Source organism: Leptonotus elevatus, chromosome 2, assembly GCF_054856555.1.
Source record: "Leptonotus elevatus isolate MCC_2025b chromosome 2, RoL_Lele_1.0, whole genome shotgun sequence".
NCBI lineage: Eukaryota > Metazoa > Chordata > Actinopteri > Syngnathiformes > Syngnathidae > Leptonotus > Leptonotus elevatus.
In genome coordinates this window covers 29,666,892-29,681,055 of record NC_141240.1, presented here as the reverse complement: position 1 = coordinate 29,681,055, position 14,164 = coordinate 29,666,892, and the positions used below count along the sequence as shown (strand labels likewise).

Here is a 14,164-nt window from a genome sequence, read left to right as displayed (position 1 = left end):
GTCACTGATCTAGCCTTTGACAAACTGTAACAAACATGATCTCTTTCCTGTGAATTCGTCCCTCACTTTTTGGGGCTAGTGCAGTGCGTCTTTTTTATTTAAATTATTATTATTTCTTTTAATACTTATATCATGGATTATTCGCTATATTAAGGGAATTTGCAAAGACTATTTTTCTCACACCGACTGTTATTGCAGACTCACATAGAAAAAAGCGCGAGCCAGATGGAAATAGTGTAAAAAGACAGAGAAAGTCCAAAGTTTGAGGTAATTTCACAAAATAAAAGAAACACAACTACATGTCCAGTAAACATCGTTAGCTAACCAAAAATAGTCTACCGCTGCTTGCTAGAAGAAACTAATCCAAAACAGGTGCTTAGAGTAAAAGGAGGATGGAAACAACCGATGGTGCAATTTCAATTGATTTAGTGAACAAATGTTAACATAATACAGTAAACACAAGCACATTCTTAGCCGGTTTCCTGATAGCCTCAACTGACCCCGTCATTCTACACGCAACACTAGAGCCACTTACCAGCCGGCCAACTGTACATACCCATTTGCTCACTTCCAAGGCCAGGTCTGCCTTTCAAAGGTATAATACCTGGCAATGTCAGATACTACAATGGAGAATTTGAGGATGGTGACCTCAAGTGGACAAACATAATAACTGCACCTCATATGTATACTGTATGTTGGTATTACAGTATATCCACAAAGCTCTTTCTAGCTCAATGGTGTCCAAACTGTGGCCCACCGTCCATTTATAAACAGCCAGCGGCATATATACTAGCAATGACGTTTGCTGCTAATGAATTAATTTTATCTACTGTAGAGTTTTTGTAAATATGCAAAGATGCAAAACAACTCTAAGCAAGTAATGACATTTCTCTTCATAACACTGTGTAAATAAAGATCATTTATTTTTTTAGAAGAAAAAATAGTTCCCTCCACCTTCTTACTGTGTCAAGGTTCAATTTGTGAACATATCACATGAATGAACTCCCTAAAAATGATCAGCTTTTGACAGATTTCACCTGTTTCTGTTCTGAATGTATACATCTGCTCCTGAATCCCGTATTCAGGGGCAACTTTACAAAACAAACAAAATTAGGTGTGCTTGATAAATTTAAGTAACAAACACAACACATTGGTCCTTGCATCCTTCGATTATTTTCTATATGGCCCTCGGAAAAACAACAACTTTGCACACTCCTGTTCTTGGTGATACAATCGTGTTGATTTGTGTCTCAACCATTTAAAAAAAAAATTGAAATTATATTTAAAACGCCAATGAAAAATGTGTAGTTTTGATGCAAAATATCATACAGTAACGCAAATATAAAGACTCAACTTGACACCAAATCTAAAAGCAATAAACCACGACCACATTCTCTAATCTATCATATACAAAGGAAAAGGATCCTTGAACTGTATTGCTGCTCGAGAACAAACTCAGCCCCACTCACTAAAGCCCTTACCCAGCGTGCCCGTGCAGAGGCAGTTGTGAGTCCGGGGAGGTGGCTTAGTTTGGTGGCTGTCCAGAATCTGCTGCACTAGCTGCTCCACAGAGAAGCCAGAACTGCTGTTCCCGTTGCTGCAAGTCCACTTGATGCCATGAACTGCCGGGAGAGAGGAGGAGGAGACACAGATGTCAGACCACCAGCCACGCCATCCCCCCAGCCCCACCCACTGCCCCCGACTCGCTACCTTGACAATACTAATGTTGGTCACATGACACCTCACAGCGATTGCTGCTTTGGCCTGAAGACAAACAGACAACTCTCTGACTGTTCTGAAATGAGTACTTTTGGTCACTTGTCTCCCTGGCACAGTTTCCATCATACTCAGACAACAACAAAGAAAAACATTTTGTCTTCTTCTCTGCAATTCCCTTATCCCGGACAACATTTCAGTGTCTTGGCGCTTCCTTGCACCGCTCCTTGACGAAGTTGCCTTTTCTTTCCACCCATGCTATTGTGTCCTCTCAGTGAGAACTGATGAAAGTGACAGCAGGCCTACTCTTTACACCCGCTGCTGTTACCCTGACCCAATTCTCGACTCTGACAGGGGAAGCTTCCGGGATGAAATACCAGCAAGATGCTGCTGCTCTCCGGGAAATAAGACAGAGAATTTCTCCTGGTGAGCTCAGTCAGACATCCTTAAACTCGAATCATACTTCATCGCTCTACTTGCCAAGCAAGCCTAAATGTCTAATCAGATGGATATCTGGGTGCAGATAGATACTATATATTAAACTGCTGCAGAAAGGAAAAAAAAAGTAATATTCTTGAAGCGAAGCACATTCATCATCGTCAAACTAAATCAAGCACCATATTTCCCGGGAGAGATAAGTACAGCAGGTGGACGACAGCAAGTTAAAAAGGTAGAGGCACTGTAAGGAAAATGCTCAGATAGAATAACAATAAAAACAACAAATCATTTTCATGTGTATAGGTTATGTTTTTGTTTTATATGATTTTTTTTAAATAAAAGTATATAATATATATAATAAATAAAATGTATTCATTAACTCTTTGACTGCCAGACGTTTTCAGAAAAGGGATGCCGTCAGTGCCAGCCGATTTAAGCATTTTGACTGATCTTTCAAGGTCCACAGAAAATGTTCTGTTTGGACTATGGAAACACACATACTACCAAATGAAAGATTGAACTTTCATCTTTCATCAGAAAAAAAAGTTTGTTTCTACCTTATTCCGTTCTTTAGTAATCAACAATAGAAAATGGTTAGTTTCACCCGATTTCGCTTGTTTTGGACTCAAATACGGAGAAATCAAGCTTTTAGTGAAACGATATTATTTCATGCATTCTAGTGAATTTTACACTTCTTTTTGTCCATGAATGATGCCACAAACACCTAAATAGTGCTTTACTTCTATAAAACACTACCACCAAGAATGAAAAAGTGTTTTTTGATAGCAAAATACGTTTATTTACATTCAACAGTGTAACAATTTGACAACAATTTGGCAAACTATTTACAAATGTGTGCAACTGTGGTGCTATTTACAAATATGTGGATGTTTCAACGACAGTTTTTCTTTGTGTAACACTCTCCTGCGTGCAAGGAGACGCAACAGCATTTGCACAACAGATTGCCTCTTCGCGTGCTCCACTTTCTTGCAGGCCGTTTTTTCCGGGGAATAGCAAGTATATATTGCAGTGTGTGTTGCCATCAAGTCTAATATCAGGATCATGCTACGGTTACGTTACGGTGGTGTTACGTCTGGCTTCCTCATGTCCTTCAGTTGCTATACCGGGTGGTAAGAGATGTTCTGATCCATCTTATCCACTCCATTCGTGGTGGCATCGTAGTCCAGAACCAGTGTCTTCTCCGTGATCAGACTGTACCCGCTCCTCCGATGAATATGCATTGGACTCGGGGTACTCTTCATTGTCCGACCGAAAGTCCGCATGTGCAGCTCCGGCGTTAGCAGCGCTAGCCGGTGTTGCTTTATGACGTGAGAATAAAGGCCGCGTCCAACTGTGGCGTCAACCTCGGGATTCACCATCATCATCATCATCAATGTGCATTGGTCGATGCTTTTCGACAACTCTCCATCGCCCGATCGAATGTCCGCTTGTGTAGGAGTACCCGGTCGGTTATTGTGCGCGTTTTCCGGCGTTAGCAGCGCTAGCCGGAGAGGCTTACTACGTGATCATAACGGTCGCGTCAAGGCTTCCAACTTTGGCGTCAAGCTCGGAGTCATCATCATCGTCGACATCAATGCGCTTTTTAGTATTGATCGATGCTTTCCGTCTTTGAAAAAAATGTTCAAGCGTGAGCTGCTTGCAACCGGTTGCCATTGTGGCTTCATCAGCCATTGTCCCCTCAACACTCTAGCTCCGCCTCACGTCTTCTACTGACGCCCACGGTGGGCGGCCCATCCAACCCATCCAAGAGAGTCATCGCTGCCATCTAGGGGCCAAAACGAGTCATTATACTAACCAGATCTGCCTGATACTTTCAGCACAGCTGCCCAAGGCTTTCCTCCATCCGTTTCCAAAAAACCCCCCAAAAAAACATAGTGAACGTCTTTTAACGTCCTCGGCGCCCTTCCGTAGGTTTATGCTAAACGTTTTATAACGTTTATGGCGGTCAAAGAGTTAATAAAAAACATACATTTTTTTGTTTGTTTATTCTTATTGACATTAGCATTTCACGTGCATCCATCCATTTTCTATATGGCTAGGCCTCATGAGGGTAGATGTGAGTCCATGCTGGACAGGTCAAAAAGCCAATCACAGGGCACATACTTGTATAGACAAACAAACAAGCATTCACTCTTTTCACACCTACAGACAATTTAGCGCCTTCAATGAACATGTGAACTCTTTTGGGGGGAACGTGGGAGGACCACAGGGAGAACATACAAACTCAAAGAAGAAGGGCTTGAGCCCATATTTGAATGGGGGGACTTATTGACTATGAGGCAGATATTATAATCTCTACTCACTGTAAAACCAGCATTTGACATATGATGCTAAGTGTGTGAAAAACCGCAAAATGTACATGTATTGGCTACAAAAAGTCTACACACCCCTATTCAAATGCCATTAAAAAAAAAGAGCAAAACAAATCATTTACAAACTTTTCCCATCATTATTTGACTACAACCTATACAACTTAATTGACATTTTTAAAAGCTTTTCGAGTGAGGAAGTAAAAAATAAACAACAGAGATGATGACACCCTCTCGTAACCGTCGATGATGATCAAAAAATCACATTCCACTCGTGTTAACTGTGAGTTGGCACACATCTGCCACCGTCAAAAGTGCCTCTTATTAAACCCCAAATAAAGTTCAGATGTTCTTGTAAGCTTTTCCTGACATTTTTGTGCTCACATGTTACAGCAGAAGCCATGGTATGGAAAGTGCAGGCCGGGGATGTCACTGTTTAAAGGGAACAGTGAGGAAAAGGGTAAAAAACAATTTTTTTTTCTTTACAGAGTGGAGAAAATATAGCACAGCAGTGGAGTTACCAATAATTGGACACCCTTCCAAAATTGATGAAGACAAGAAGAAAACTGGCCAAAAATATGTCTGGGTAGTGTAGTAAGGTGCCACGTCGGCCTTACCTTACGAAGAAATACACAAGCCTGGCTGCATTTTCAAGAACAAATGTGAAATCTACCTAACACATGTGAAAAATGTGTTTTGGTCAAATAAAACCAAGGATTAAACTCTTTGGCCATAATTCCAAAAGGCAGGCTTGTCACAATCATAAAATTACTCATCAACAAAAAACCAAAGCTACAGTGGAGCATAGTTGTAGCAGCTGTTTATTCTTCAAATGGAATTAGGGCATTGACAGACTAGAACATCTGGACAGTTATATCTATTTTTTATAGGTATTATAGCTATTTATGGTTAATTGGTGCATGGTTAATTCTGAACACAGCCAGTCTTGAGGGTGTGCACACTTGTGCAACCCCATTGCTTATTTCTACTCCCCCTCTCTAAAATATTTCATTTTATTGACTTCAATCAAAATGGTTTACCCTGGTCCCATTGAAAAAAAAATGTAATCACAAAAACGTGTAATTTGATTAGTGTGTGTAGACTTTTTATACCCACTATAAATGTAAATGTTTGTTTGTTTCTGAACTTGAAGTTGATTAAGTGAAGATGTAAAATCAGAATGCAGTTATGGCAAAATTATTTAGAAAAAAACCCAGCAGGAGAACAAGATATTTCAAAGACTGATAATGATGTGTGCAGCAGTATGACGTGTTCACCAGCAGATGTCAGTAGCACTCACATACAACATGCTCAACGTGCCTTTGAGTGGCAGGTCAAAGAAACGGGATTCATTTATCTATGACAAAATACCCGATCTGATTCATTTGATCATTCAGTTCCTGAATGTCAATGAAATTCCTAGAAAAATAATTGTCCTGTTAGACAGTAAGGGTTCAATCACTTCCAGTTCACATTAGGCTATATTATGTATTTGCATTTCATACAGACACTGACCATATAACACAATGAGAACAATAGAAAAGACATAAAAACGAAACAGGCAAACTTGTTATTTCTTTCCAGTTGGATGGTGATGGATCACTTTGCAGGTCTGCCTAACAACTACACGACACACCAAAGCCTTTAGCAGCCTTCTGTACTTCTGGTAAGTATTATGGTCCAGGATGCTGACCATATGTTGGTAAAAGTGCAGAATAATCTGCTATGGATGACACAACAAATCACTAGCTTCAATGGCACAAACAAAATTAGGTTGGTAGTTCACAACATTTTGTTGTCGAGAGGTGGGACAATGACATCATTGGTTCAAAAAATTAGCTGTTGGGCTCCAAAGCCATTCAGATAGCCACTCTTGGAGCCACTTTGATGTGTATTGTGGATGTAACACTAAAATGTTAAAAACAAAACAAAGCAAAAAAACATTTAAAAAAAATAGTTGCTCTACTTTTCACTCATTACTCCTTTTCTCAAGTTTGTGTAATAGTCAAGTGAGCACCTGGCAAATACAGCATGTCGCAATTAAAAAAATTGTTATTCATCCATGCAATTAATCTTTCAGGCCTAATCAGATCTGACTTGCTGCTCCTCTGGTTTCAAACACACAAATGACAGGCCAAGGGGCTTGTAGTTTAGATCTCAATAGCAACAAGATGAAAGACAGCGAACACAAGCCAATCACTTGCCCATCCTGACAAGCACATTTGGTAATGAGCATCACACCGCCCCGACGAAAAACGGCAGCAAACATGCATTCTAACATTTTGCCACTGCTCACTGTGCAATCGCAACAAAGCTCAGCTTGCCTTGTTTTGTTCTACCCTGACCCGATCTCTCTTTCGCCTTCTGTCTGTCTGTCTGTCTGAGTATTTGTTAAATCTGTCAGCAGGCAGGGGGCATAGCTGCGGAGAAAGCAGGAGCTTCGTGTTTATAGCATGAGACCAGAGGAGTGAATCAAGCCGGCTGCCTTGTCTATAGAACTGTAGCGTGACTGAGTAATGACGCCAATCTTTTGGGCTTGTCCTCACTCTCTTGACTTCTCATCTTCCTCATCAAACACCAGAGGCCGTGGGGGCGGCCGAGGTCACACAAGCCCAACCTTCCACAGTGCTCAACTTACTGTCTTTGTGTAAGGGAAAGTGTCCTTGCCTTTGGACAGAACAAGCTCAAACTATTCACAAATTTTCTCATTTCACCTTTGTACTGTGTATCAGTCAAATTGTAAATGTACTAATATATTGAAGAAACAGGGAAGAACGAGACAGGAGAGGGCAATTATCTGGCAAGAGCTGACATTGTTAGAGGGAAATATAGTAGCTGTGACATTAAACTAAGGGTTCATGTGCTAAAGCAACATTTTTGAGATAAGCACGTAGAGTAAAAGTAAATTCATGGTTCGACACATTGTGATGCACACTCTGTACTGTAAAGTTTTCTGAATATGTGTACTGATGTTTTTGGCACAATCCTGATAAGAGAAGGGAAATCTGGCCTGCTAGTTTATCAGCAGCACCTCAGTGGAATCAAATTAAGAAAATAAGGACTCACACACATGATAATGTTGTTTCAGCAGCATGAGGCAAAACCTCATACATGTATGTATGTATTCTATGTACGTATGTATTATGTCTGTGGACAAATCGGTGGTGACTTGAACTTGAGTAGTAAAATGGCTGTTAAATGGAAGGCTGAATGAGTACATCCAGATCCGAGTCACATCGTGTCATATCAATGTCGTGTCTATTACAGAGGAATGTTTGAATGGCTAATTGGCCACACACACCGCCCATGTGTGACATTGCATGTGTCATGTGAAAACCCCGCTGCCTTTGAGCAGGGAATCTGGAACTGGCTACCCACACACCAGAGAGGACACAAACACAGGTTTGCTTAGCGCTAGCTAGCAGTTTGTATGACAAGCGGATGGATTTAAAGTTGATCCAAAAAGATAAGTGGTTGAGAAAATGGATGGATGGATGGTTGGAAGAACACCCTGGGTTCTGCCGTTCGACAGTGTACAGGGGAGGGATCTTTAAAGTATCTTAAACTTAAGGTTGATGCTGAGTTGTTAGCATATCGGTATATGCAATATGTTTGAAAAAAAAAAGAGTACATTTAAGGCTTGGCAAAACACTTTAGACAACATATGGTGTAGTTATAGCACAAAAAAGTCCAATTTATTTACCACATTGATAAAATGGGGTGTTTCATATTTTATGGATTATGATGTGTTTTTCGGCAAAAGTACAATTAGTTGGTGGTTAAACTGTAAATGAACAACCATCACAGATTTTGGGGTACCAGTCAAGGCCCTAGTATGTATGTATGTATAGGCCTACATGCACAGTATGCGCTGTACGTATTTAGGCTATATTACAGCCACTGAGCCTGCATGTGCATTTTTTATGACTTCAAGTGTAAAACATTTTTTAAAATTGAATGTACTTACACATTCTAGGAAGAAGAACCCATAAACATCATACATCCAGGACATGTATGAAAATGGCTGCCAAACAGATATGTCCTCAAACAAATTGCCAAATTGTGTTAAACCCAACTTTTGACACATCTTGTATTATGTACAGGTATACCAAATACATCTTAAGGAATATATAGCATGCCCCTCCTCATTTCAACATACTATAATGGTGCTACCAATGACAACCACTAGATGACAATGTTGCTCCATCACAGAGCTGACTAAAGCACTACTAGCTCTCCATTAAAAAGGATAGAAAGGAGAGAAAAGATAAAAAGCACATAGACAGAACCATCAGGTTTTTTTTTTTTGTGTGTGCACTTTATGGATCCCTTTCGTGCAGGCCGGTAGCTAGAAGGCGACACCCTCTTTGTCCCAACAACTCCCAAAGTTAATGACTTCACGCATTACTGCAAATGGTGCTTGGTTTTACATTAAGTCACAGATGTAATGAACACTGTAGGCCATTGTTGCTCGGCGGCTTTATGTCCTAAAAGTGACAGGAAGCGGAGCAGTGAGGAGGATAATGATGTAGACAAAACCTCACTGATGATACCTGTCAGTGCGCAGCGAGCAGGGGCGAGCGCCTTAAAGGCTCATCTTTACCTGGCCGCAGAGCTAATAATTGGCCGTTGGAAGTCATCACGCTGCCATGCAATGCTCGCTTCCCTTAAATCACAGGCGGGTTGTTAAAGGGTATGTATACCGATCCCTGGAAGATTTAGCATGTTGTACAAAGTCCCAATTTGACCATTACCATCATCTGAAAGACCCTGACCTTTTTCACAACATCACCTCAGTCTTTAGGAAGGCCTAGAGACACATAAAAAAACACATCTAGGGGAGGGGTACTTTCTGGTGAGTCAGACAATCTTGCTCCCAACATGCAAACATGACTCGATAGCCAATGTGATGTCCTCCTGTGTCTTGACGTACGGGAAGGAGGGACACTCTTGGCCTGGTCTGAGCGGAGCCAGCAGTATTGGACGGGCTGCCCTTTGACCCGCAACTTGCAAAAGGCTCCAGGAAGACCGCACACTCATCTCAGAAGCAACAGTCAGTGGCCGGAGATGCTCTCTGACTGAGGTGCTGAGGGCACTTAGTATAGTAGCAATCAGCTAATAAGAGCCGACACCGGCTCCACAGACCAAATAAATCTCTCTCAGGCATGTAAAGACCATTTCAGAGCAAGAGGATTTGATATTAGAAGCTATAAATAGATCTGTCTGAATGGACGGCGAAACACTCACACATGGGTTTGAGCTGGCCGATCAGTTCCTCCTTGGTCCATTTGGCCCACTCCTTCTTGTCTGTATTGATGGAACACAGGATTGGACCGCATGGTTTCCCGCAATCCTCGATGGCTGGCACATTCAAATAGTGGACGAGCACAATGTCAGGATTCTGCGGGGAGAACAGAGATGAGATTATGCGCGGTGTCAGCTGCACGGGGGAACATGCTCGATGCTCTTAAGGATGCTACAGCAAAAGAGTGCAAGTGACACATGGACGTTGCGGCTCAGCTGTGAGTGCTTTCACCAGTTTGAAAGGCGCCAGCTGGTTCATGAGAAGTCAAACTAGAAACAGCACATAGTTACGCACACAAAGTACACAAAAAGCAAATCTGCAATAATCTCATTCATACAGAATATGTCTCTGCCTGGGCATGTATTCCGATGTGTCTGTCTACACCTGTCCTCATGCATGAGTGTACAGTATTTGTGTTTGTGTGCTCACGGAGCATATTTATGGCATTTGATTAAGTCCTCCCACATGGTGAGTTGATACGTTGCCTGAAATGACCATCATTTGCATCTTTTTCACGAGGTTTCCTCCATAAATTGACCGCCAAGTTTAAAAAAATAGATTAACATTAGATTACATGATTATTGTAATTTCTTATAAAACGATTCCACTGCAACGACTATTACATCAGCCAGACGTAAGAAGGACTACAAGTAGGAACGAATAAAAAAACACACGAAATACATCAATAATTAGAAGCATGCAGGCACTTGCAGCTGAACAAGACACAAGAATCGACAAACAGAAAAGAAGCTGATAGAGAAAAATGCAACGACAACATGCGTGTGCGACTGCAGGTTGAAGCTTCATCAGTACTAAGTGGCAAATAAATCAAGGCGCGGCTACAGTAGGTCTGTGCGCCCTCTCGCTGTGTATACCATTAATCAGGGGACCAGACACCCCCGCTCCGTCTCGCTTTCTCCCCTTTCATCAGACAGGGGTATTGCTGAGGGCGAGCAGGCCCAGAAAAACAATTACTTCTGTGAAAAAAGACGCCCAAACATACAAACAACTGCCGCCCTCTCTGTTGACCTCACGTCAGCACTTTGCCGAGCGCTAGCTTCCTGCTTTGCTTGTCTCCTGTCATTGATATGGACACAATACAATGGCGGCGGCCCTGTTTGGATGCAGATGGCACAGGGTGGCGAGCCATGCCCCCAGATGGCACCACCAGCTGTGCCAACGACGAAGCCATGTCCTCCATCTTTACTCGGGAATACAGAACGGGTACACAACACACACACATGCGTGTAATCGTTTGAGGATGTAAGGGTAACAATCGTTCACAGCTAAAAGGAAGTCGTTTACAATGAGTCGATATTCCGGCTAAGGTCAAAGTCCAGTTTCTGAAACATTCGGGATAACCTGCTTACAAGCGTGAGGGGACAGAGTTACGCCCGCATTCATATTCCGATCCGAACCCACGGACGTCTATATGACTGAACTGTTTAATGCCGCTCGTTGAGACAAGTGTAGCCACTGGCGGCCATCTTACGTTGCCACTCACAAAAGCCGCCTCGCTTGAATACATTGATTTCTCCGCGGCGTTTTCACATTATTTTCTGCCTATATGGCGAAAATGCCACCGTATATATGTAACATACAGATGTATCAATGTCTAAAACGTGACGCACGGATATTATTGCGCAAATAGACGGCATTTGACTCTTAACTTTCTACAGTCAATGGAAGACATATTCTTGGCATTCACCACACGAATAAAGTAGTCTGGTTTCCTCCTCGTTCTGAAATTGTGGTTCTCTCCTGCCATTTTGGCGAAAATAGTATAGTATTCACAAACTGTTTTTACCGTAAAAACAGAAAATGACATGAAAACTCTGCAGAGAAATCAGTGTATTCAAGTTAGGCTTGTTTAGCGAGTGGCAACGTAAGATGGCTGCCACACATACAAGTAGTTAAGATCAAAATTCCTTACGAATAGAGGAGGCGCATATCACAAACCAAAGTTCCGTTCAAAGGAGGTACCGCAATACACGTTTGTGTGACCAGATTTTCGGGTCTTACTCAGGTTTTTAAAAACCCGAATAAGTGCATATTTGGGTTTTTGCGCGTGTTTTTGTGACCTTTCCAAAGCCTTATTGACAGCAAGTAAACATAGTCAATACCGCACATTCAAACCCCTGTACAGTGTGTACGTGCACTGCTTTAAAAATCTTATATAGCAAGAGGGCAGCTGGAAAGCTTTACGTGCAATCTTGTTTTCCTTTTTTTCCCACTTTTTGCGATGAGCAACACCCTCACAACTCAAGTATGCTTCTCCATTAAAGAAGAGAGAAGAGAGAAGAGAAATCAACACAATGAAAATGTAAAGTGCCACATAAATCTATCAATGAGGCGATTTAATTTAATTTCCTACTGGCTGCTTTCCTTTTTCACCACACAATATCACAACCTCGACAAAAAGGGTACGGAAGGCTGAGGGTAACTTTTTTTCCCGCCCCGGATACTCTTTTCCTCAGAAAATGAGATCTCATTAAGTTATTGATTAATTGCATAATGTGGTCTTTTTTTTTTTTGCGTTTTGTTTCACCTCAGCCATGGAAGGAAATGCTTAGATGCCTGTGGGGTTTTGCGTCTTAATGCGTATGTTTGTATGATTCGGATTAAGTCTAAAAATAAACACACGGTAGCATGATGAGATTGGTGAACATGCGTGCCAACCATTAAATCCTTTTTTGACACACATGCACTGTACGTGCGAGTGCGAGACGTCTCCAGACAGTGCTTTTTGTTCATATTTATTGCGCCTCCCTAGAACAGATGGATAGATGTTCAGCTAATTGCAAGCAGAGTCTTGGGGAGTCAGTCACGGGGGCGCGAGGCCTGCTGAGTGGGCGGGTTAGTGCCTTCACATAAATCTAAAACATGAAGGCGCGTACGTGTGTGTGTGCGTGCGAACATACCCGCCATTCACGGTTTAAGTTGGTGTGCAGCAACAAGCGCACCTTTGCAAGTAGGCACATGCAAGATATCGCCATCGCAACCAGTGAATGAAGGTGATGTTGTAGCCAGGCAACAGGTTTTTTTCTGGCACCCACGCACTTCCACGCAGCCTCCTGCAATCTCTCAGTTGCTGCCTGCCTTGTCCTGAGGTCACAAACCTTGTTCTACTCCACCAGACAAGGAAGAAGGGAAAGAAGGAGCAAAGGAAGGAGAAAGTTTGGCTAATGAAGCCGAGGATGCAGACAAAGTTAGACGGAGATGGATAAAATGACCTTCTAGGTCTACCGACTCCGAGGGTGCAGCTACAAGAGAAGAAGAGTGAATCTGTTGGCTGAAGCTGGTGAAGTAATGTGTCTGCTGTCTCATTAAGCCTTTGTGACCCCAGCAGCCAATCTGCACTTGGAGCACCTCCACGTAACCACCAACAACACTGCAACAATTGCCATAGCTAAATAAGCCAGAGAATCTAGCAAGACACAAGTGCAGTTTGAGACAGGGATGCACTGAAAGTCAAAAGGACAAGACAAGAATGGCCCATCTGTAACGTCGACTCTGCAACCCGACTGTATGTGGGCTTTTGCTTTGAGAAGCCGTGCACGCATGTGATAAGAAGGCCATTAACATGAAAGGATCTTAATTGAGAGGGGACGCTTCACGGAACCTAGACAAACTAAGGGGGAGGACTGGCGGAATCCTTGTTCCTCTCTGATAAAATATCCCACAAAGAGGACGAATTGGGGCTTCAAAGCCTGTCAAACTGGAGGAAACAGCAGAGCAGACATGTCCTTTTTCACTTTAAGGTGGAATGAGAAAAACTGGCAAAGGAGGAAAGGAGCGAGAGAGTACACAGGGGCTTTGAACTCCGAGGCTACAGGGATATTCTTTTCAATGAAGAAAATATAGGAAAAAAATGGGAGCAGTCAATTGTTTTGTCACAAACATTCAGCATCAAGGCAATAATACAGAGAGGAGGAGCATGTGTTGCCGTGTCTCTTTGTGCATGTATTGTCCCTTTATTATGTTTTGGGCTGCCTACACTGAATTATAAATCGAGTGTGAATGAGTGTCTGGAGGCACATGTCTGTACGTTGCTTGGCATACACACATCAATATGCGCGGAGAACGAGCACAATGAATGGAGAGTGAGTGAGTGCATCAGCTAGTTTGACTGCATATTCATGCGTGTGAGAATTTGTGGGTTGTGCCTTTGTGCGGCGGCATGTCAACTCTGTGCGGCTGCTTTATGTTGCCTGCTGAGGTTTAGCTGAATATACTGTACACACTAAAAACGGCTCAAAAGGGACCAACACAACTTTTGGGGTTATTAATTTTAACCTGAGATAAACAACCGAAAACATTGGGCTGTTTAAAAAAGTGTTGTTTTATGGTTTATTTACAGTTGGGTCAAAATGAA

General features: G+C 42.2%; 1 protein-coding gene across 11 annotated transcripts in view; it reads right to left on the bottom strand.

Moving 5' to 3' along the window:
- The window catches only part of camta1a (calmodulin binding transcription activator 1a), a 330,875-nt gene that overhangs the window by 26,889 nt on the left and 289,822 nt on the right, over positions 1 to 14,164 (bottom strand). For 8 of the 11 annotated variants that reach the window (XM_086068103.1, XM_086068104.1, XM_086068105.1 and 5 more), the window contains 2 exons: positions 9,732 to 9,885; positions 1,482 to 1,622 (listed from right to left, as the gene is read on the bottom strand). In XM_086068103.1, coding sequence (XP_085924229.1) covers positions 1,482 to 1,622; positions 9,732 to 9,885 — 295 coding nt within the window. The remainder of the gene's footprint in view (positions 1 to 1,481; positions 1,623 to 9,731; positions 9,886 to 14,164) is intronic. The other 3 variants (XM_086068109.1, XM_086068110.1, XM_086068114.1) reach the window with 1 other exon arrangement.